Source organism: Bos grunniens, chromosome 1 (assembly GCF_055505025.1).
Source record: "Bos grunniens cultivar Pamir isolate PY7600 chromosome 1, Bosgru_T2T1.0, whole genome shotgun sequence".
Lineage (NCBI taxonomy): Eukaryota > Metazoa > Chordata > Mammalia > Artiodactyla > Bovidae > Bos > Bos grunniens.
The window spans coordinates 30,505,534-30,526,118 of record NC_141165.1 but is presented as its reverse complement, the minus strand read 5'-3'; the positions used below and the strand labels follow the sequence as shown (position 1 = coordinate 30,526,118).

At 42.7% G+C, this 20,585-nt stretch overlaps 1 protein-coding gene across 3 annotated transcripts in view; it reads right to left on the bottom strand.

The window, feature by feature from the left end:
- Positions 1-10,968: 10,968 nt before the first annotated feature.
- ATP1B3 (ATPase Na+/K+ transporting subunit beta 3) overlaps positions 10,969-20,585 on the bottom strand; it is a 36,428-nt gene continuing 26,811 nt past the window's right edge. For all 3 annotated transcript variants that reach the window (XM_086380526.1, XM_086380692.1, XM_086380603.1), the window contains 3 exons: positions 17,753-17,803; positions 13,549-13,635; positions 10,969-11,643 (listed from right to left, as the gene is read on the bottom strand). In XM_086380526.1, the coding sequence (XP_086236652.1) occupies positions 11,473-11,643; positions 13,549-13,635; positions 17,753-17,803 (309 nt within the window). In that variant the 3' untranslated portion in view covers positions 10,969-11,472. The remainder of the gene's footprint in view (positions 11,644-13,548; positions 13,636-17,752; positions 17,804-20,585) is intronic.

Below are 20,585 nucleotides of genomic sequence, written 5' to 3'. Positions count from 1 at the left end.
CCTGGGCCAGGTACACAACCTGTTTTCCTATTCTCTGCACCCATAGATGTGTTCACAGGCCAAGGATGCACCTCTCATTGGGGCTAAACTCTTAAGTCATTGGTACACTGAATGAGTGACTAGTCTTTGATGGGGAAGATGCTTCTCCTCTATCCCGAGGAAGCACGATCAGCCCCGAGCAAGTCTCCCTAGCTGAAAAATGGGCTCCAGATGTCCGCGGTGGTCAGAGTGCAGCAACGTGCCTCAGCCAGGGAGACTCTTGGGGGAAGAGAGAAATCCTCTGTTCCTAAATAACAAATCTTTTCTAATCGTAGCCGCTCTCTTCCTCAGTGCTGCCTACAGAGGCAGTCGTTTCCTATGTAACTCATGGCCACCCGCAGACCCCATGTAAAGACCTAGATCATGAAAAAGAGACCAAGAAGCTGATCCAGCACATCAGACCCTTAAGTTAAGATGGAGGGACTTCCCTGGTGGTCCAGTGGTTAAGGATCCACCTTGCAATGCAGGGGACATAGGTTCCATCCCTGGTCAAGGAAATAAGATCCCATGTGTTGCAGAGCAACTAAGCTTGTGTGCCACAACTAAGACCCAAGGCAGCCAAATAAATTTTAAAAAAACTTTTTTAAAAACTGAAACAGAACTGGCACAGATAACAAGGTGCATGAGAGATTCAAGGGCCAGATCTTGATACCCAACATCAAAGAGCCTGAAGTGCTACTGATGGGCAGCAAACCTCACGGTGCTCGAGACTGCTCACGTCTCCTCCAAGAACCACCAAGCCATCATGGAGACCGCAGCCCAGCTGGCCACCAATCTCCACGCCAGGCTCCGCACCAAAGAAAAAGAACAGACAGCTTCTGTGCACACTGTATGCCTGTTACTAAAACCATGAAATTTGGCCAAAAAAAAAGAAAAGAAACCAGTATTAAGTAGCTAAGGCATTGGGCACTAATGGCCAGGCATTCTTCTAAGACTGTTCTAGCTTACAAACAAAGCTGAGAAACCGAGAAGTTACTGTCCAAGATCACACAGCTCGAGCGAGGGGCAGAGCCAGGATTGAAGGTGAGCGGCCAAACTCCACGATGTACTCCTAAGGATCAGTGAGAGCCGCTCCAGGCCCCTTCAAGGCAGTCTTTTCCATTCTGGTTAAGTGTAAGCTTACATTTCACACCAAGAAATCCAGGTCAAATGGGCTGTCTGTCACTTCTTGGCTCAAAGGTGGTTGGGGGTGAGGGTATGGGCGGTCAGTTCCCTGGGTCTTCCCGTGAATGAGAATGTGGTTTTGAGGTCTGTGCAGCAAGTTGGAACAGTGGCAAAGGAAAGAAAGACTAATTCCTACAGCAAAGCCCCTCTCTCCTGCCCCAGCCTCTCCGAGGGAGGGCAGCATCTTTTGGAAGTGGGGTCCCCAGCAGGCAGTGTCTGAAGGTGGCATGGCTGTGCCCAAAAGTCTCCTGTTTGCTTCCCCGCCCATCTCTTGACCCTGCGGGTTCTTTTCTCAGGCGAGTTCTCCCCAGATGGTGGCCAGATGGTCCCCAGCAGCTGCTGGACTCCTCAGTACCCCCAGGCCTCCAGCCCAGGTCAGCGCTTCACCTGACCTGTGTCTTAGGGTTCACATTCCCTGGACCAGCCTGGGACCATGCTATCCCAACACGAACTCGTGGGGCTGCGAAGACCATGTAGATGAGCTCGGCTCAGGCAACTCCTCACCCCTGCAAACTGGCTGGTGTGGCAGCCTCGCCTGGACTACATGGCCTGAGGTGGGCAACACCCAGGAGCTGTGATGTGGCCAGGCAGAGACCATGGACACCCCCTCTTACCCCTCTGGAGCAGCCCTGCTGAAGAATTTCTTATAAGCAAACATTTGCATTCTGGAGCAACACTGTTTTGGGTGCACAGTGGTGGAGGACTGGGTGCTTAACAAAAACAGGCATGCTTTTCAGTATGGGAGGGCAGGTCTGAGCAAAGACCTGGATCTCCAGTGGAACGCCACTAAAACCAAGGCCCCGGTTGGACTTCTCTCATCCTCACTGAATGGCAGCCTCCCCTGTGCCCTCTCAGCGCCTCCCAGGCACTTCAGGGAAACTAGGATGGGAATGTGCCTCGCCCCGGGGCAGGAATGTTAAATTCTGAGCAACATCCCTCAGGAACTGGGGCAAAGTGAGGGCCAGAAGTCAGTACAACAGGCGCAGGGGCCTTGGAGGGTGGGATGTCACAAGCAGCCCCAGGTAGGAGGGCAAGAGACTAGAGGCCCGCAGAGGGTAGGTTCCTGGCCTGGGGAAGGGTGGCGCGGTGCAGGGGCGGGGGTTGTCCAACAATCACTGATGAGAAAAGATACATATTTCACAGACTTGATGCTTCGGTGTCACAAAACAGCACAAATGACCAGGTCTAAACAGGACAGACAGGCACTGACCAGCAAAGAGCCAGTGCCCAGACAGCCCTGAGAACAGAGAGGGCAAGTGCGGAGCCGCACGACCCTGAGGCAGGACTGCCAATGGACAGAGGCACGTTCCTGGCAGGCTGGGGACAGTCGGGCCAGCAAGAGACTGAGTGCAGCCTCAGGAGCTGCTACTTCAGAAGCCCTGTAACTACAGGACTCACAGAAATGGCGACACATGGAGTAAAGTGGAAAGCGCGCCAGGCCAGCATCGAAAAGACAGCTGGGACTTGCATGCTGGTTCAGTGGCTAAAACTCCAAGCTCCCAGTACAGAGTGTTCATGTTCCATCCCTGGTCAGGGAACTAGATCCCACATGCCGCAACTAAAGATCTCACATGGCTCAGTGAAGCCAAATAAATATATGTTTAAAATAAAAAGACTCACCTGCTACCATGTATAAAATAGGTAAACAATAAGAACCTACTGTTTAGCACTCAATATTTTCTAATAATCTATAAGGGAAAAGAGTCTAGAAAGACCCAACTGGGTATATCTCCAACAGCCCAGAGGACAGGCTGTGCTCCTCTGCCCAGGCCACCCCTAATCAGAAGGCTCAGTGTGGAAAAGACACCCATCCAGACTGCAGAGAAAAACGCACTGCTGTTTGCGTCTACAGTCTAAACAGAGTTGACTAGTTGGGGTTCCTCCAGTAAGGCTGTCACAGAGGTCTGGGGCACCCCAAATCTGGCTGATCCTTGGGGTCTGCTGTGAAGTCACTTTACTTGGGGTGCCTCATTAACTTTCTGAGATAGATTCTGGGACATTCTTTAAAAATAGCTGCTTCTCTGAGGAACCCCAATAGACAGACTAAGGACCAGAGAGGAGGCTTTCAGGAGCCCTTGCACTACATTTAAATGCTAACATGTGTTTCTTATACTTGCAACAAACATACTTAGAAATATCACATTATTCTTTCCCAATTAAGAGAGATTTTGGAATTCTGCACCTGCTATACCAGCTAAATTTCTTGTCCACTGGAGTTAAGGATCTGACAGAGACTTCTACAATCCTTTGTCTCAAAGCATTTACAAAAAGCGAGGATTTGGAAGACTGGGTCTGCAGGTGTGGTTACAGCCATCCTTCTGGGTAGATCCTAACTTAAAGCCGTTTAAAGTCAGTTTCAACGTGTCTCCTCAGAAGAGGCTCCCCAGACCTGGTGAGTGCTGGCTGGGGGCAGAAGGCAAGCATAGCAGGGGGAGCAGCCCACCCCGGCCAGAGGCCACCACCTCCTGGAAGAGCAGCAATCACAGCCACCCACACAGAGCCTACTAGCAGCAGTTTCAGCCTTGCTGTAGTTGCTAGGCTGTGAGGTCCACGAGCACAGGGATCTTGTTTTGATCCCCTGTGTGTCCCAAGATCCTAGTATACTGCCTGATACACATTTAAAACATTTTAAAAAATTTTAAAACTTTATAAGCTGTGCCTTGCAGCATGTGGGATCTTAGTTCCCCAACCAGGGATCAAAGCTCTACCTCAGAAGTGCAGAGTCTTGACCACTGAACTGCCAAGTCCAAATTTCTTCTTTTTTTAATGAATGACTATTCCTTCTAAGTGATAGCAACTTTGCAGAGTGTGTTGATGAGGTGGGTTCCCTTCATCTTCAAGCCAGTGGCCTCCAGAAGCTGACCTTCTATTCAGCTGGGAGAAAGGGAGTGCTGGCAAGGACATGGCTAAAGGTCAGACTGGCACTATCAGTCTGAAAACCTCAGGAAGGTAGCACCAATAGCTGCCAGCTCTTGTCCTCCTCTAAGGCCTCAGAAAAAAGCAAAGGACATGGAAACACCCCACCCGTACCAACGTCCTGCCTGCCATGCATGCCACGGACCACAGCCATGAAGCTCAAGACACAAAAGCCAGGGGCTCATACCACAGGGCTCCTCTCCACTTCAGTCTCTGTGAATACTGTTCCACAGCACTATGACATGTATACTAGGCCCTTCTCCACTCAGTGTCCACTCCCTCCTTTGCCCTGGCTCTGAACTCCAGGCCGTGCACTGACCAGGATGCACAAGACCTTGTGGGCAAAGGTGCTCCTTAGAGCAGCAGATGGGAGCATGTCAGGAATGCAGACTCTCAGGCCCCACCCCAGACATGGCTGCTTCAGAATAGTTTATGATTTTATTTTTTAGTGTGTACTGGGTCTTTGTTGCTACACGGTCTCTCTGTAGCTGTGGCGAGTGGGGGATTCTCCTGTTACAGAGAATGGGCTCTAGGGTGTGCAGGCTCAGTAGCTGTGGTGCACGGGCTTAGCTGACCCACTGGCATGTGGTATCTTCTGGACCAGGGATCAAAGCCACGTCCCCTGCTTTGGCAGGTGGATTCTTATCCAGTGGACCACCAGGGAAGTCCAGAACATGCATTTTAAACAGGATTCCTTGATGAATTACATGCACCCTAGGCTTGAGAAGTACTGGGTTAGAGCATACAAACTTCACTGAGAAAATGACCATCTTAGCTTTCCATTAGCTATGACAAATGACCACAAATTTAGTGGCTTCAGATAATACTCATTTATTTACCGTCTCCATTTCTGTGGTCGGCAGTCTTGGGGTCTCACAGGGCTGCAGGCACACTGTGGGCTGGGCTGAACTCTCTTCCGGAGGACTGAGAAAACTTGGCTTCCAGAATTCGGTTCCTTCTCCCATTTCCACACAGCCGTCTTCATCAGGAGAGCAACAATATCTTCTCACACTTGGGACCTGACTTCTGCCTCAGTTCAGTTCAGTTCAGTCACTCAGTCGTGTCTGACTCTTTGCAACCCCATCGACTGCAGCACGCCAGGCCTCCCTATCTATCACCAACTCCCAGAATTTACTCAAACTCATGTCCATTGAGTCAGTGATGCCATCCAACCATCTCATCCTCTGCCTCAGGCTCCCCTGATTACCTTGAGCCCTCTGGAAAATCCAGGATAATCTCATTTTAAAGTCAACTGATAAGTAAATCCTTAATTTCATTTGTAATGTCCTTACTGCCATATGATGCAACAGGAGCACAGGTCCTGGCGGAGGTCATGGGGGCCCAAATGCCAGTGACCACAGTGATTTCACCCACAGCAAGGCCAAGCTGGATGAATGGTCTCAGAAGGTGCTCTGAATTTTCAGTCATCCCTGTCAACTCCTCTGCCCGCAACGCCACATTTGGCTCTTCCTCCCTGGCCCTTAGTTGTCACTCCAGTTATCACTGGCCACCCTCTACCCTGTCATATAGTCTCAACACATCAACTCCTTCCCCACCCCAGCAGAGCTCTTATCTGAGGGTACACATAATTCTGCAGAAAATCCATCCTTTCCACACCATCCCCCAGCTGTTCTTAGCCACCCAGAGGAAGATCATAAGGAACGAGGTTAATGCAAAAAAAAAAAAAAAAAACACGTGGTACCCATGCCTGCCCCTTGATGTCACCCACCCTTCTCCTTTGGCTCTGGCATTAAGAGACCTGGGGCTCTGACCTGCAGAACAGAAGGGACCCTTCCCGTGTGTCAGCACAAGGCTTTTGGGAGCTCAGCATCACCCCAAGTTCACCTGAGCCAGTAGCCCTGCCTCCTGGTTTTCTCAGGGTCTCTTGTAACCAGCAGAGCTGCACTCCCTCCAATCCAAACAGATTCATATCTGAGTGGGTAGTGGGCCTGTTTTCAAGCAAACCCACAACTAATGATAGTCTGTCACTAGCCGCTTGGTCACCAGTCAGATCCAATTCATTGTATCAAGGCTCTTCTGAGTTATCCCAAGACCACACAAATAATCTTAAAAGAGCAGGTTAGAAGACATGCTCTGCTTTGGTTTTCACTCTTAGATATCAGCTCTTACCAGTCTTGACTCCCTAGTGAATTCTGTTTCTAAAAAGTAAGCTCGTCCTCAACAGACAAATCCTGCCACTTGTGACAGGGGTCAAAGACTGCTCTACGCTTCTGAACACAAATCCCAAAAGCACTCATAAGAAGTTCTGTATGGGAGGAAACTGGTTTGTTCAGGAAGACCCTGATCTCCTTGTGTCACTTCCGGGGTGAAGGAAGCGCTCCTGGGAACAGATGCTCCCTCCCTAGAGCAGCAGTCAACCTCCGGCCAGCCTCAGGGAGGCGCACATGAAGACCCACTGTTCACCCACTGCTCAAAATACAGCTCCTTCAGGGTGGGAGCAAGGGAGCTAGAAAACTCTGATATCAACATAGCAAATTCTGTTCAGCCTTCTTTAAATGCCAACTTGATGACTGTATTAAAGCAAGAATAACCCTTTGAAATTCAAATTCACGTGGACTGACGGTTTCAAATTCACTTGTATCCCTCTCCCTCCATACAAATCCACTGCACAGGATCATAGGCACCCAAAAAAGACTTTCAACTCCTTCTTTACCATGCCCTTCTCAGTAATAAACAATCCTTCAACGCAGTAGCAACACAGTAGTTACACTATCCCAAGTTACTGAAAATCCCGTAACTTCAAAAGGAGCAGGAAGTCCTCGGAAACAAACATCTGTCAACAACTACTACACGCTGGTGGGCTTCCCTGGTGGCTCAGTGGTAAAGAATCCACCTGCAATGCAGGAGACGTAGGTTTGATCCCTGGGTGGGGAAGATCCCCTGGAGGAGGAAATGGCAACCCATTCCAGTATTCTTGCTTGGAAAATTCCACGGACAGAGGAGCCTGAGGGGCTACCATCCCTGGGGTTGCACAGAATCATACACCACTGAGAGACTGACCACCACCACATGCTGGCATGGCCTATTTCCCCATTTAATCTTCAGTCCTGAAGGGTGGCAACAGCTTCATTTTACAGTTAAAATGAGAAGTGCAGCTCAGAAGAGTAAGGACCGCACCAAAGACTTCCAAGCAATCAAATGCAAATCAAGATTTAAGTCCAACTCCCCCTACGCCTCCTTCCACAATGAAGGATCGTGGATTCTACATGACTTTCTCTCTTCCATCAGATTCTATCTAGAATCTGGGAAGTCCTCCTCACAGGGCTGTACCTTCAGTGAGAGGGTTTCACGAAGAGGACAGACCAACCTTTCTTATCTCACTGCTGCACATGGGGGCAAAGTAACCACTAAGAAAGGAGAACGGGGCTTAAGTTATAGGACTAACTGCATACGGGGGGCAGGGAAAGTACCTGGTACAGAAAACCCGACTAAAAGATACCATGTACGGAGACACTATGATTGTGTGGGTTTCCCAGGCGGCGCTGTGGTGAAGAACCTGCCTGCCAATGCAAGAGACACAGGAGATGCGGGTTTGATCCCTGGATTGGGAAGATCCCCTGGAGAAGGAAATGGCAACCCACTCTAGTATTCTTGCCTGGAGAACCCTGTGGACAGAGGAGCCTGGTGGGCTGCCGTCTATGGGGTTGCACAGAGTCAGACATAACTGAAGCGACTTAGCATGCATGCATGCACTGGAGAAGGAAATAGCAACCCACTCCAGTATTCTTGCCTGGAGAATCCCAGGGACAGAGGAGCCTGGTGGGCTGCCATCTATGGGGTTGCAGAGTCGGACATAACTGAAGCAACCTAGCAGCAGCAGTATTTAAAAAAAAAAAAACTCCCAAGTTTGGACATCTGAAGAAACTTAGAAACTTAACCCATAATTTTCTTTTAGCTAGAAATATATTAATAACATACCTGTTGAATTTTAAGTACAAGTTAATGTCAACTGACAGTTTAATCTTCTCCTTCCAGTAATGAAACTAGTGTCAGACTCAGCCGCTGAGGATGCAAAGCTGTCTTTAGTTCTCTGTCCCCTGCTAGTCAAACTGTGGTCTGTGAATAAGCATCATTGAGGTTGCTCAGTGTAGAAATGTCTCCTAGGGAATCAGAATCTGCATGTTAACAAGATACACATGAAATTCTCAGAAAAACCTGAAATGGAGCAAAAATGCAGACTCAACAACACATGTCCAGGGCTCCATTCATTCCTAGTCAGCCTCTGTATTCATTCCATACAGACCCAACCCCTGCCCACACTGACTGTCTTGGGGTACCCGTGAAAGACCTAGGCCTCCCCAACTCCCTTGCACGTACCTGCCATCATCTCAGAGCCTGCTCCCTCCCAGTTTGAGATCTTCAAGAGACCACAGTGCTTCATTTCTTTATCCTCAGTCTGGAAACTACCTGGCCCACAGGCCTGTGAAGAAGCTGTTAAACACCTCTAATTTCAATATGAAACAGAGCTAGGAAAAGTTGGGTATGTCAACTAAGGTCACAGGCAGTTGGGCTGAGCCACAGCCAACCTCCTGAACCAAGGAGGCACAGATGTGACCACGCCCCTTTATTTCTCTCCAAAATTTCTCTCCCACACAACCCACTTTGGATATCTCAAGTCTTATCACATGTTCTGAGAAGTACTTTGCTTTTACCTAAGCTCCTTTATTTAACTTACATGCAGAGTACATCATGAGAAACGCTGGGCTGGAAGAAGCACAAGCTGGAATCAAGATTGCTGGGAGAAATATCAATAACCTCAGACATGCAGACGACACCACCCTTATGGCAGAAAGTGAAGAGGAACGAAAGAGCCTCTTGATGAAAGTCAAAGAGGAGAGTGAAAAAGTTGGTTTAAAGCTCAACATTCAGAAAACTAAGATCATGGCATCTGGTCCCATCACTTCATGGGAAATAGATGGGGAAACAGTGCAGTGTCAGACTTTAATTCGAGGGGCCCCCAAATCACTGCAGATGGTGATTGCAGCCAGGAAATTAATAAACGCTTACTCCTTGGAAGGAAAGTTATGACCAACCTAGATGGCATATTGAAAAGCAGAGACCTTTGCCAACAAAGGTCCATCTAGTCAAGCCTATGGTTTTTCCAGTGGTCATGTATGGATGTGAGTTGGACTGTGAAGAATTGATGCTTTTGAACTGTGGTGTTGGAGAAGACTCCTGAAGAGTCCCTTAGACTGCAAGAGCCAACCAGTCCATCCTAAAGGAGATCAGTCCTGGGTGTTCATTGGAAGGACTGATGCTGAAGCTGAAACTCCAATACTTTGGCCACCTCATGAGAAGAGTTGACTCATTGGAAAAGACCCTGATGCTGGGAGGGATTGGGGGCAGGAGGAGAAGGCGACGATAGAGAATGAGATGGCTAGATGGTATCACTGACTCGATGGACGTGAGTCTGGGTAAACTCCGGGAGTTGGCGATGGACAGGGAGGCCTGGTGTGCTGTGATTCATGGGGTCGCAAAGAGTCGGACAAGACTGAGTGACTGGACTGAACTGAAGCTCCGTAAAACAAAATTTCTACCCACACTACACTTTGAAAGATACAAAAATACAAATTTAAGTGATAGCTGCTGAGTACCTGTTCATACTTAGCAGACTAAAGTAATATCCTAGTTGCAGCCTGCCGTTCACCACCCTGCCCCCACCCCCTCGTTTTATACTCTTGAGAGGGTTGAGAGGAAAATCAAAGTAAAGGTTTGGTTTATCAACTCCAGGGACTTCCCCAGTGGTCCAATGGCTAAGAATCTGCCTGCCAGGGCAGGGGACACGAGTTTGATTCTTGGTTCAGGAAGATGCCACACGCCAGAGTAACCAGGCCTGTGAGCCACAACTATTGAGCCCATGTGCCTAGAGCCTGTGCTCTGCAACAAGAAGCCACCACAGTGAGAAGCCTGCACAACACAATTAGAGAGTGGCCCCCACTCTCTCCAACTAGAGCAGAACCGCACAACAAAGACCCAGCCAGGCCAAAAATAAATATTTCTTAAAATGTTTCCAAGAATCATTTTCTTCAGTTGCAAAGGAGGCTTCTAAATGAAACTCTGTAATCACTAAGATGTTAGTGGCAGAGCAATAAGCAGACCTCCCAATGGGGCTGAGTGATAACCACCGAAGTGTTTAGGCTGCTGGCCCACCTGGCCAGTCGAGACCACCCAGAGCACACAGGTTTTCTCCACACAGCCACTCCTGAACCCGCTGGGTGCGTCCCTGCTCTTCCTGGCTTGCACTAACACAAACAAAGCCTCAAATATACTAGCTTTGGTTTTTAAGGAGAAAAGTAACAAAAAAGGGGGGGGGGTAAAAAAAAACCCACAGATCGTATGGGAAGCACACCTTTTTCAGGTGAGGAGAAAGGAGCTGACATTATGACAAAGAATCATACCAAACACCTCAGATTGAAGGAGGAAGTGTTTCATGACACTAATCAAACAATGCTGAAGTTTAACTATTGTTTGGTTTGAAGTTCTGAATAAGTTTTAAGTTTTTTATATTTCACAATTTGTATTTTTTATTAGAGTCTACTCCACAATCAGCTAAATAAAAGCAGTCATAAGACCCCACAAACTCTTGCACAATTTAAATCTTATGAATTTAATTTCATAAAAATTTAGGTGTGTATTCCTAATGACCAACCTAAAAATGCTGTTTTTATCTATGGTCTAAAATACTTCAATCTAACTACTTTAAAAGATTTAGTTCCAGTGTTAAAAGTAATCCCATCACTATCTCTTTCTGTTTGTTTTTACGTTTTGCAGCAAAAGATCCACAAACTAATTCAGCACGTAAAAAATAATTTTACAAAACATCCAAGCCAACCTTTAAAATCCACTTTTATTTTCCTTTTTCCTCTTCAGATACAGAACTTTTCCACACACTGAATTTCTTGCAGCTATGAAGTCACTTGATGTTGGTCAGGTACCATTTTATCCCTTAAAATTTTGCTGGCATCAAAATATGACAGTTAACCAGTGTTAAATCTATAAAATATTTACATAGCACAGCACATTAAGCTTTAGACACTTGGCAATTAAACCACATAAAAATTGGACAAGACCCCCAACCTACATGTTCAGAATCAGGTGTTCACAGTCGCCACCTGGTGACTGTACATGGTTCAAAAGGCAGCAGAGGCAACAGGCAGTTACTCCGAAGGACATGGACCACTATTATCTGGAAGCACATTATGTTATCCCAGTGTCATGTACCACTCCACCTTTCCTCAAGGTGGTCTCATAATTCTGGAATGGCAGGTCCCGCTGATACAAAATGAAGACAGACAACACAACGTTTACTCTGTAGAGACATCCTAACTCCTACTATGCATGCATGGTGATCTTGAATGCAACTCGTCCTAAAAACTTGTCACGGTCATTCTGGGTTTTTAGGTTGGGTGATCCATCGATCTTGCACTCAACCATTACTTCTCTTACGTCAGCATCACTACCAAAGCCGACCTGGACGGCAACTAGTGGCTGCAGGTAGTTCCCCTGGCGAATAGAGGAAAATACATTAATTCAAATTCTACAGTAACTTTACCTACACTTTTTAGGAGCTTGCCTATTCTTTAAAAATTAAAAAAACAAACAAGATTTTAACCTATTAATCAGATGTATTTTTTTATCTTCTAGCTGTTTTTCCTTAACTGAATATTCATTTACTTTTACTTTTTTTTTACTGATCAAAGTGTTTATGACTATGAATTTTCCTCTAAGCACTGCTTTAAATGTATTCCATAGATTGTGATTATGTTGTGTTTCATTATTTTTAGATACTCTATAAACTTGGTTTACGTTCCCTTCTTTACTCAAGAGTTAATAGAAAGGTCCCACTTCCTCCCTCTTTAGGAAGGGCACTTTTATTTCAATAATTTTTAGTTTTACTGTATTTGATCACAAGGTATTATTATATTTCTATCCTATGAAACTTGAAGATGCATTTTTTATGATAAATTTTTGTGACAGTTCCAGGTGTTTGAGAAGAACATGTATTTATCTATTAGTATGTTTGATAAACATGCGGAAGGTTACCTCACTGATGCTACTTAGGTTTCTAAATATCCTTACGGTTGCTGTTTAACTTGATGCAAATATACTCATAACTGTTTTGCCATCACTGGTTTCTAAATACAAGCCTTCACCAAAAGGAACTAAGGGCTAATTCCAGGGCCGAGGCAGGGAAAATATAAGATGAACCTGGACCCCTTGTGGTGCCAGAAAGTAAGTTAGTGCTGTAGGAATCCAGGGAACATGCCTAAAAGACACAGAAGCTAGAGCCAGTCTCCACCAGCCAAATGCGGGAGAGTTTTAGCACCAAAATAAATGATTATAACGTATTAACAGCTAAATTATGTAACAATCTATGAGACTATATTGATACCACTTCCCTCCTGACATGCCATTCTGAAAAGGACATACCATTTCTTCTGAGGCATTCATGCCAAAAATGCACAACCTACATTTAACCATGAAAAACATCAGATAAACTCAAACTGAGGAACATAAGCCACAAAGTAAGCCCCAAAAGGCCTGCACTCATTTTCGAGGAGTTCAAGGGCATGAAGCAGACAGACTGAGGAACTGTTGCAGGTTACAGGCAACTAAAGATGTAAGAATGTAACAACCTGGACCAGGAAAACACTTTCTTGTGCAATAAAGAACATTACTGGAACAACTGGTGACATTTCAACATGGTCTGTAGGTCAGATATTAATACAGTTCAGCTGATTTCCTTTGTTAAGTACATGATGGTTATTATGATAATGTCCTTACTTTTAGGAAATTCAATGTAAAGAGCATTTAGTGTAAAGAAGCACCGTGTTTATAACCTATGACCAAGGGTTCATGTGAAAAACACATATGGAGACTGACACGACAAATGATGTAAAACATCAACACAGGCAAGTTGGGTAAAAGGTTAATAGGAATCCTCTGTATGGTGCAAGCCACTTGAGTTTAGAATTATTTCAAAATAAAATTAAAAGTTTACTACTATATATGTATAACGGTAAATATATATATATATATAACACATATATATGTATATATAAAATACACTTATAGAAAAAATGTGGAAGAAATTCCACTACAATAATAGTTATCTCTGGGTAATGACTTAACCACTTTTCTATATTCTTTAAATAAGCACACTCTATCACACGAAAGAGAAAATGCTATTTTGAAAATAATCATCTTTTAACTCATCTGCTTCCGTTCTGTACTCCACTTGTAGACCTGGAGTCTCCATTTGCCATCACCAACGTATGTAAAAACCAGAACAGATGACGCACACATCACACAGGGCGTATGTCTACCTGACCCAGACAACTGACATTTTAATACAGATGTGCCGGCTTCCCAAGAGTCTCAACCACTCAAGAATTTCTAAATACTCACATGCAGTTTTTTCCCATAATATGGAAAATATTTTAAATCTATCGTTCCATTGGAAGGATAAGTTGATAGAAATGCTGTGCTTTCGCTCTAAAGTTGAAAACAAAAGAAACTCTTGTTAGGTCACAAAAAATAGTTTTTAAAAGTATATTTTTATTAAAGCAATATCAATTATGAACAGTATGGAGAAACTACAATGTTGTTTCAACTGCATTTGCTACAAGAGGATTTTTTTGAAAAAAGACTTACTCATGTTGATTTAAACCGCCTGACATAAATTATCCTGATTTCCTGATTTATTTCCATGACAGTCCCTTTAACTTATAGCTGGATCTACTCATGCACTGTCTGTAAAATCATATCTGCGTTCCAACTACCAAATACCCGTTCTCTAGCCATTGACAGCAGAAGTGCACCAGTAGGTCTGGGACCAATGAATTCTAAAATGAAAATACTGTGCATTTCCAGACTGGGAAGCAATAGCTGCCACAACTCAGAATGTGCCACTCGGGCCTGGGAGGCAGCAGGTGCAAAACAACTATGATAACTGTAGTCAGAGGTAGAATGGATTATGCAGCTGATAAAAAATTCAAGGGAAAATTTAAAGTACTCTGAGCTAATACTCTTCTTATGCAATCTGAATATCACATTTTCCTTGAATTCTTTTATGAGCATATGTAAGTGAATTAAAGGTGTTACATGACTGCTGCAATTATATTCACGTGTTTAAAGATAAATTGTACAAGCACAAGGAATAGAATCAATATTTTATAATAACTATAAATGGAGTATAATATTTAACAATTGTGAATCATTCTGTTGTATACCCAAAACTTATGTAATATTATAAATCAATCATACCTCAAAAAAACTTTTATACACAATAAAAACACAAACCTAGTATTCTTCCTGAAAAATAACTAATTCACAAAATTTCTCATGTAACACATTCTGAATAGGTCCAGTATTAATGACTGTAACTTTACACATACTGAGTAGATGACAGAGACATCAAGTGATTAAAATCAGTGGCAATGTCACAAAGCAGTAATATAAAACATTACTAAATGTTTGAATTGTAGATGTGAATAAACTAATCTCTACTTGAGAGAGAAAACAGGAAACACTATAGCAAAACTAAGACTCTCCTCTTAAGGGAATGCCTACTCTCTGCTTACTTCACTGAACCACTGTGAAGTAGCACGTGTGTGGGGGGTGAGAGAAACACATGAATAAGCAATATAGACAAGGCAGCAAAGACTAATTTGATGACACTCCAAAAAGGGGGCAAGTTCTAATGATCCAGAACAAAAACTGTGAAAAGAACAAGCAATAACAAGGCTAAGAAAAGTATAGAAGCCTTTTTTCAACCACTATTCAAATACCATCTTATGTTGTACTCCTTAATTTAAAAAATGTGAAATCTAAAATAACATTTTACACAGGAGAAAAAAAGTCACTTTAATGTGTTTCTGTACATTACTTACTTTTGTTTAACCTTAGTATATGAGCTTAATTCCTAAAAACACAGAGATGTTCCCCAAAATGTAAAAGGTTTTCCTTGGGTTACAGTTTATTGAGCTCTTCAGTGTGTATGTTCAGCCAGATACGACGCTCAATTTATATTTACCTTGTTTAGGCCTAACAACCCTTTCGTGTGTGCGATCAATTACACAGAGGGGAACTGAGGCTCAGTTATGGCCACATGCTCAATGAACTGCTCCACTGGTTTGTATCAACACCATCAAGCTGGTAGAATTTTAAACTTGCATTTTATAAAGGTGTATCTGAACAATGATAAATTTTAGGGTAAAGCTGCATGTCATGGTTTTCTACTAGCACTCACTAAATTCCACTGAAAACAAAATAAAAATTTAAAATGAATGCATTCTGTTTATTCTATATCACCATCATTTGGAAATCATTTGAAGAACACACACCAAATGCCCTAAGCAGTGGTTATCTCTGGGCAAAAATCTACCAAAATTTTTCCTTCTGTATTTTTCTAAATTTTCTTTAATGAATACGATTCATTTTTGCGAGGAAATTTAAAAAACTAATGACATAAATATGAATATTACATCTTTTGCAGGAACCATTCTTTAAAATTAAAGGCTACTTTTAAGAGCATGTCCTATCATCAATGTTTTAGTGTTTCCAGAACTCTTAACTTGTATAAAAAGCAATTAAAGCAGATCAAAGTTAAGAATGTAAGACAAAAGAAATACACTACATAAAAAGTAATTCAACTGAAGAATTTACACCAAGAACACTTGATACAGACAAATCTAATGGAAAAGAGCAATATGATGATATGCAATAAAGGTTTCCATCTGTTCACATAGCCACACCTCTAAAATGTATGTATGCCACCTGGTTACTCCTTTGTAACTAGCCTAGAGTAATGCAAGATTTTATAAGCATTTCTTCCAATTCTGTGTTTTTTTCTAAAAACAAAAATATTCCACAACAAAACAAAAACTCTATTTTGATTAGTTTATATACTTTCCACACAACTCTTCAAACCAAAAGGGACAGCAACTGAAACTTGAGTCATCAGACCAAAATTTTTCATTAACATTTCTCCCAACTATTCTAGAAGCAAAAGAAACCTAACAGATAAACAAGGAGAAAAACCCATTTATAACCCTAAGGGAAGAGTTACACAAAGTTGTTTATACTGGCCACAGGCTTACAGAAATGAAACCTTGGGAAAGGAGTGGAAAACTTTTGCCCTTCTGGCCTGCGTATGTGTGTTCATTCTCCTTTCATGGTGGTGTTGGCCCCATAGACTCACTGGCTCAAGTGTATCTACATGGTCTGCTCACGTTCAGAGGTAAACGCCCTTGAACACAGGACACTATCATAAAATCGGCACTTCCACCTGGCTGAGGGCTCACACCTGGCCTCGGGAACCTTCTCTTGGAAAGACTTGCAAGCAAAGGCGATCACAGAGTTACACATTTCCTAAATCTGTCCCATAGCTGAAACGTTTTCTTCTGTCTTAAGAGATGGCAGTAGAGTAGAGGCTCACTATAGTTTTAGAAGGATTTGTATACCAAGAAAAACTCCCCTCAGATGCAGAATCTGGTTTTTAAGTGAGATCCTGATTTTTAATCCAAGTTTCCTACTGAGCTGACTACAGCATAAGGAGATCCAGTAAGCTGCCTATGGTTACACATGCATACTTCAACCCAGATGAGAAAGCACAAAAATTCCTGGCTTTTTATACTACTCTAAACAACGAATAAATACTCAAAATAGATCAATACTCTAAAGCAGGAGTTCTCAAAGTATGGGTCCCAGACCAGCAGCATCACCAATACCTGGAAACTTAATTAGAAATGCAAACTTTGGGGTGTCACCCCAGACCTACTGAGTTAGAACCTGCAGAACTGGGACCCAAAAGACCCTCCAAGTGGTTCTGAGGCATGATCAGATTTGAGAACCACAAGCAAGTTTCTGCCCAAATAAGAAATTCATTCATGATTAAAAGGGATTACAGTTTTCTTTGGCAAACAACTTCAGAAGTGATTTCAATGTAACATTTCAATCAAGACACTTCTGTCATTATTAACTGGAGGTGGAATGCTAATATTTTATTTTACACAGTAACAAAATTAAATTTAGAACTTAACAGTTTCTCCTGAGAACTCTTACCCATCATTTACATATTTGTCTTAGTTGCACTTTGCAGCATGGAGAGAAAACAAAAGAAATCATGAAATGAAAATAGCGCAGCACTCTGGAAAAAATAAAGTAGGGATAAGAGAGCAAAATAATGCCTCTACCTTAAGGAAAAGATACCGAGTTTCATTAAATCTCAGATGCCACTGATGTACACCAATTTATGTAGTATTAAGAGGGAAAAAATTTTATACACTATTAAGACTATCAATTATAAGGCCAACTCCAATTTCAGTTTTATTCAGGTAGAAAAAAGAAATTGAATCTTAAAATCAATGAAATATGGTACATGTAAATATAAAGGGAAAGAGTGTGATATCAAGTGCACACAGAAAATAAGTCTTTTCGCATTATCATTAGCAAACAGAAGGCTGGAGGAGTTTATTCTAAGAATGGCACTACAATGGACTTTAAAATATGACAGGGAAGGGAAAAAATGACTAAATTCATTAGACTTTTAAAGTATTTTTAAGATACACTAGAACTTCAACAGAAATTCAGTTATTTTCTGAATACTGACCTTTCCAGTACAGTCTATCCTTGGTTCTCCTTGAGGCTTTAATCCAATTATCTAAGGTAAAGAAACACTGATTAACTGAAACATCACAACTGTATACAACAGAACCTCCTCCTTTGTTGCTGAGGACAAGAGATGGGAAGGCTGAGATGAACATTCTCTCTCTTCAGTCGACAACTCATGTCCAACTCTTGCGATCCCATGGACTGTAGCCTCCCAGGCTCCTCTGTCCATGGGATTCTCCAGGTAAGAATACTGGAGTGAGTTGCCATTTCCTTCTCCAGTGGATCTTCCCGACCCAGGTCTCCTGCATTTCAGGCAGATTCTTTACCAACTGAGCTATGAGGGAAGCCACTGCCTTAACATCTTTTACATTTGCCTTTTAATTTTATTTTAGAGGACTAGAATAGACTTTTCAATATAATAATCTTACCAATTATCTATCTCATTATAGTACTGGGGCAATTTAGAAAATTAAGTCATCAAAAAATTGACTGAAACACAGTATTATTGTACTTTGCTCCCCTTAAAATAATAGAAATCTTTACATTATTTATGTTAAGACATCACTAACACAAATAAGCATTGCAAAGGCATAATATAAGAAGTAACTGTTCTTCATGAAAATGTTAGGTCACCACCCAACCATGTTCCCATAGGCTTCTACAGAACCCTACTGTATCAGATCTATAAAACACATACACTGAATGAATCCCATTTTAAAGATGGGACCATTCAGCTCTATGTAATGAAGCTACTTTCATGTATGTAGTTGAAATAACTAACTGTGTGAATGATCAGATATTTATCCATGCATTTTGTGAGGATTTTTGACATCTTGAATTTATATACATTTTAGTTTATAATTTATATGCATTTTAATGTGAATGCCTTAAAATATAAGAAAATATAAGTACTCTCCCCCAAAGAAAAGTAGTGTTGCAGCCTAAATAATAATTTCAAGAACAATAACTATCTGTGTCCTTGCAATGACTGGAACAAACTATACTGGGATTTGATGCCCACCTACACTCCTTGTAGCATCTCAGTACTGATTCCCATTTGCCTGATAATATCTTCCTGTCAAGCCCTGCCAAGTTCTGCCTCCATCAGCAACTACAGTCTCAGACCCTCATTATTCAGTGGACATACTGGCAAAGAAAATAAACTTGGAAGTTTGGCCCCGTGGGAGAAGGAACCAGAGCTTCTTCTCTTGGTTTTCTATTGGGAACAAGTGTTCCATTAAACTAGGTGTCGCGAGGATACTTCTAGGAGGCAATGATTACAAAAGGCATTCCTGTTAAAGAGAATAAATTCAATCAACCTTAAAAGCTGGATCACCTGATTTCACATTACAGTTTGCCCTTCCTACCCACGGGTTCCACACCTGTGAATTCAACCAATCACACACTGAAAACATTTGAGCAAAAAAATTCCAAAAAGTTCCAAAGCAACACTCAAATTTCCTGTGTGTTGACAACTATTTTACACAGCATCTACACTGGATTAAGTGTAAGTAATCTAGAGATGCTTTTAAGTACACAGGAGGATGTGCACAGGTTATACACAAACTGCACCACTTTATAGAAGGAACTTGTACATCCCCAGATTTTGATGTCCTCAGCAGTCCTAGAATCAATTCTCCACCGATACCCATTTTAAAGATGGGACCATTCAGTCCCTTCAGTCAACTATGGATGACCATGAAGATCATTTCTTGTGTGGACTATGAAAACCCACTTCTACTTTATTTAACAGTATGTGGTATGTATGAGCTCCCTAGCACTTCTAGGGAAAGTAGGGGTCCCCTTCAAATAGCTGTTCACATTGCTCCCACTTGCTGCCCGCCTACCTTGCCTTTAGTTTCACCTCCACTTTAACCTTAATTCTTACAGTGCCTACCATGTGTCAGGCAATGTTTCAGAATGATCTCTACAGTGCTAAGGGGTAATCAGAGAACTGTCATCATCCACAGAGGGAGGGAAGGACAGACTGGAGGGAAGCCAGTCTGGACACCTAAGCGTCTAGCTGGCTCTCCCTAAGGGAAACTCCTTATCTAGCAGTGCCAGCTTCAGAAGACTCAAGTTTCAGTCTTATTAGGGATGTTGACTTCAGTGATGTGTATACTCAAGACCCTGAGAGGTCTGCACCTGTTCAGGAACCTGCCTATTCTCTGAATAAATGACCAGGAATGATTTCACTCTTCAGGAGAGACCATGCAGGTATCAACAGGTTACCTGGATTGGAACACAACTCTGCAGTACATTTAGACAGTAGCAAGGCACAGGGTTAGACGATCACTTCATTATGCAAGGAAAGCATCTTCCTTTTGCCCAATGACCCCAAGACACTATTACTTAGACATAGAGAACATTATTAGCTTCTTGGTTTGCTGGTGGCTATACAATTCAGGCACTTCTTCTGGACAACATAGCATAATGCTGGATAGGCTCATTTTAATACAACTTTATCTGTATTTTTACTATTAATTACATAGTTGTATACTGTAAAGCTATTCAGAAAAAGTTAAATGAGCCCAAAGTTCACAGATCTGCCATGGGATTTTAAATTACATTACTGTTCAGATGCGAAGATGAGCACAGCACATTAATACCACCATGCTGTGGGCACGACCCCCAGAATACCTGATGCCTGAAGCCCTGATCTACACTTAAGTGTGTGTGTGTAGCTAGCTCCAAAAGAGAAAAGCCGAAGTTGTGTTACTCCCTAATTTATGACTAACTTATGAACCCACTGCTAACCTTTTACATAAGCTACCACCAAATGAGATAGCACTGAATAAACAGTTGTCAGCTTAATAGGAAATTAGAAAAAA